Source organism: Oryzias latipes, chromosome 11 (genome assembly GCF_002234675.1).
Source record: "Oryzias latipes chromosome 11, ASM223467v1".
Lineage (NCBI taxonomy): Eukaryota > Metazoa > Chordata > Actinopteri > Beloniformes > Adrianichthyidae > Oryzias > Oryzias latipes.
Genome location: NC_019869.2, coordinates 24,064,057 through 24,067,366, shown reverse-complemented (window position 1 = coordinate 24,067,366; position 3,310 = coordinate 24,064,057). Strand labels below are relative to the sequence as shown.

Genomic DNA, 3,310 nt, shown 5'->3' with positions numbered 1-3,310 from the left:
AAAGTGTAAACTGGCCTCTGTGTACAGCCATGGAGTGTGTAAAAAGATGTAGGGTTAATTAAGCATTATGAAGATTTTTAAGGTAGTGTAGGTCCAATACATTTCGTGTAAAATAATCTCAAAACCAAATTTTGAAATTATTTCAGTTTTATTTTGAATACATTTCTCAGATTTATTTGTATTTCATAATTACCATGATTTAGTTCAGTTTTGCTCAAAAAATATTATTGACATTAATTATAAGTATTTGGTGGTTTGGACCCACACTCCCTTAAAAAAGAATGTTTACAATGTTTAAATTTGTTTGTATGTTTGTTTTGATATTTCCCAGATTACTTAATATTGGTGTTAAAGAATTGATTTATTATGTTATAGAAAGACGGTTTAAAGCAGATCCCATACTTTGATGTAATTATAGTTTGAGAAAACAGTATTTCTAAAGCAGAATGTACAAATAAATGAGGAACTTTTATAGAATATCATAGTTACTGGTGTTCTTTTTGCCATTTGGACCTTTGATGTTACTATATTTTAGCAAGTGTGTGTTTTGCAGCTTTAAGGAAAAGCTTAGATTGTAGGATTGTGTTACTTCTAGCAAATATCCAAATTCTTTTTTAGGACCAGCAAGTCCTTAATGGCAAGTCAAACTAGGGGTTTGATTGACAAATCATGATGCTCCAATTAGTCTTAGTTTCTTGATTAAGAAGTGACTAACTAGCTGCCAGAATGTACCAGAATGCATCTAAGACCATGTATTTTTCAAAATTTTTCCTCCGTACCAGCCATATCGCTCAAAGAAAAGTTCAGGGATTTTTTCCTTGCCTGGCTTTCATCACTGAAATCAACACAAACTGTTCACACAAAGGCTTCACATCACTTTGAGGCTCCAATTCTGTCTTAGGTCAGACAAGGCAGCTCAATCCAACACCTGTCACCCTCAGAGTTACATCATGTGTCACTTTAATTCACTCAATGACACCTTTTCCCCACTGAAATCATTTCCAACATTATTTTACACATGTTTCTGTAAATTGACACAATTGTAATGTCTTTTGTTGTGATTGCCCAAGGCGGGGCTCGAACTCACGACCTCGTGAACGGCAGCAAGATGCCCCCCTCCACCCCTCTTCCCCCCACAGAGAAGAATGAGCAACATCCGCGGGATGTTGATCATGGGCGGGCACCTCCGGGGTCCACCTGGAAGATGCAGTGAGACAGCTGCCTCATGAAGGTGGGATGGAGCTGGTGGCTCTCAGTGGTCACACCTGACGCAAAGCGCCGCATCAGGTACCAAATGTCAAGTCGAACCACCAGGCAGCTGCCCCCACTCCTACAAGACAAACGTTGAGAGACCTTTAGGACTGAACTGTGTGCAACATGTCAGCATTAACAAAAACATGATGAATCTGAGTTTGTACTGAAAACAAGGGAGCTGTCCTGCACACACCGTCTCTGCTGCAACAGTCGCGGTCCACATAAATGAGCTGGGGGGGGACCTTGGCGAGTCCATACCGCCTCATCAGCCCGGCCGCCATCCTGGACAGACCCTCAGAGCCCTCAGAGCAGGTGAGGACGCTCACGAGGACCTGACAGTGCTCATTACCAATGTTGGTGACCAAGGCGGCCGAGTCAGAGGCAAACTTCTGTTGACTTCTGTTTGAGAATCCACAGGAGAAAACATTCCCAAACCTTCTTGGTGGAATCCATTTTTAAGATGGATCCAAAGGTAGACGTGATCCTGGCCTTGTACTCGTCCAGCCGCGTCAGGACGTCGTAGCCGTACACCGTCAGCAGCCAGACGGGTGACGGAAGAGGGGGCATAGGTGGAGGTGGTTGAAACTGCCCCCCCACAATGTTCAAGGCCAGGAACTGCTTGCAGACGCCAAGGTAGTGGGTCGCTCTCCGCATCCAGGAGTCTGAGTGCTGCTCCTGCAGGGTGTTGTACAGCCGGTTGGCACTGTCTCCCAACGTGTGAGACCTGAGCTGTGCAACCACCATTTGGTCACAGGACAGCCTGCATCAACACAATAACCATATGCCAACAGGTAGACAAAGTTTTACACACAAACTAACACGTGAGGCAATGTTGCCTCTTACTTGTACGTGAGTACAGCGGGAAACTGGCAGCTGTGGGTGGGAGCCAGCTGCCTTATGATCCCCTGTGACCACCCCCCCGACCTTCTTCTTACACCAACGGCACTCCAGGTACTCCGTGGCCATGAGTTACCAGCCATCGATGTCCAGGACCCTCCGGATGGTCCTGTACAGCCCAGCCTTCGTCAGTGGCCCGCCACACAAAGGCTGGGGACATGTCAGCTGAAGACCCCAGATCTTGTGGGGCATCCACAGGAACAGCCGACATGTGAAGAACAGGTCAGGGGACGCGGGAGGTTGGTGGTAGATTGGGCGGGGTTGGGGAGGGTTCCACCACAGATTCAGCTCAGTGATGAGCTTGGACCTCCCCGAGCTGTCCCTGGTGAACAACACCCGCCCGATCCACTGCTGCTGCTCTGCAGTGAGAGCTGCCCGCCAGGACTCAGGCAGCAGCTGAAGAGACAACATGAAGCAGCTTTAATGTATGACTGCTGTTAGTGACACAGAGACACAAAAAGCTGCAGCTAAGGTCACATCACCTCTGCATTGCCAGCAGATGGAGGTGGAGGGAGGACAGCTGGAGCTGGCTACTTCTCAATCCCAGCTACGTGTAGAACCGTATCCGGTTGGCCGCTCGGCCCAGCAGAGATTCCATCGTCAGGGGAAGCAGGTGGAGCGTCAGGAATGAGAGGAGGAGCTTGTATTTGTGAGGCTGAAACAGAAGGAAGATACAGTAAACCCTTGTTTTTCGTGGGGGTTACGTTCCAAAAAGAACCCGTGATAAACAAAATCCGTGAAGTAGAAACCCTTTTTTTTAACAATTATTATACAATTAAATACTGTATTATATATTGAAAAGAAAGAAAAGACCATTTTACAGGCTGAAGCATTTGTTTCACAAATAAAAGTAATTTAGAAACGTTTTTTTTTCAACAAATAACTTCTGTACTATACTGTCAAATAATCATTTGAATCATCAATGTGAACAGAAGGCTTCAAATTGCGGAGATTAGCCCCACCCACCGCGACCCGAGTAACTGGATTAAACGGGAGAAAATTTTAAATGATTATTTAAAAAAATACAAAGTACAGTGGGACAAATAGTGACTCAGGTGTATTTCAGTGCTCTTCAGACTGAGCCGCTGCATCCTGACTCCGCTCTGCAGTGTTTTCTTCTTGAAGCCCGCGTTGCAGCTGTGTTTGTTCGGGAGAAGAA

The 3,310-nt window shown here is 45.8% G+C and overlaps 1 protein-coding gene across 1 annotated transcript; it reads right to left on the bottom strand.

The window, feature by feature from the left end:
- Positions 1-1,170: 1,170 nt before the first annotated feature.
- Positions 1,171-2,903, bottom strand: LOC110013345. Its single transcript, XM_020699513.1, has 3 exons — positions 2,098-2,903; positions 1,652-2,014; positions 1,171-1,330 (listed from the first exon to the last, which is right to left on the bottom strand). The coding sequence occupies exons 1-3, from the start codon at positions 2,232-2,234 to the stop codon at positions 1,171-1,173; spliced, it is 660 nt and encodes a 219-aa protein (XP_020555172.1). The 5' UTR covers positions 2,235-2,903.
- Between the last annotated feature and the right edge of the window lie 407 nt (positions 2,904-3,310).

Coding starts and splice junctions, on each gene's coding strand:
- LOC110013345 (XM_020699513.1), bottom strand. CDS start 2,234: ATGGCTGGTAACTCATGGCCACGGAGTACCTGGAGTGCCGTTGGTGTA. Junction 2,015..2,097: donor CCCGCTGTACTCACGTACAA/GTAAGAGGCAAC, acceptor GTGTTGATGCAG/GCTGTCCTGTGACCAAATGG. Junction 1,331..1,651: donor CTGTGGATTCTCAAACAGAA/GTCAACAGAAGT, acceptor TTTGTCTTGTAG/GAGTGGGGGCAGCTGCCTGG.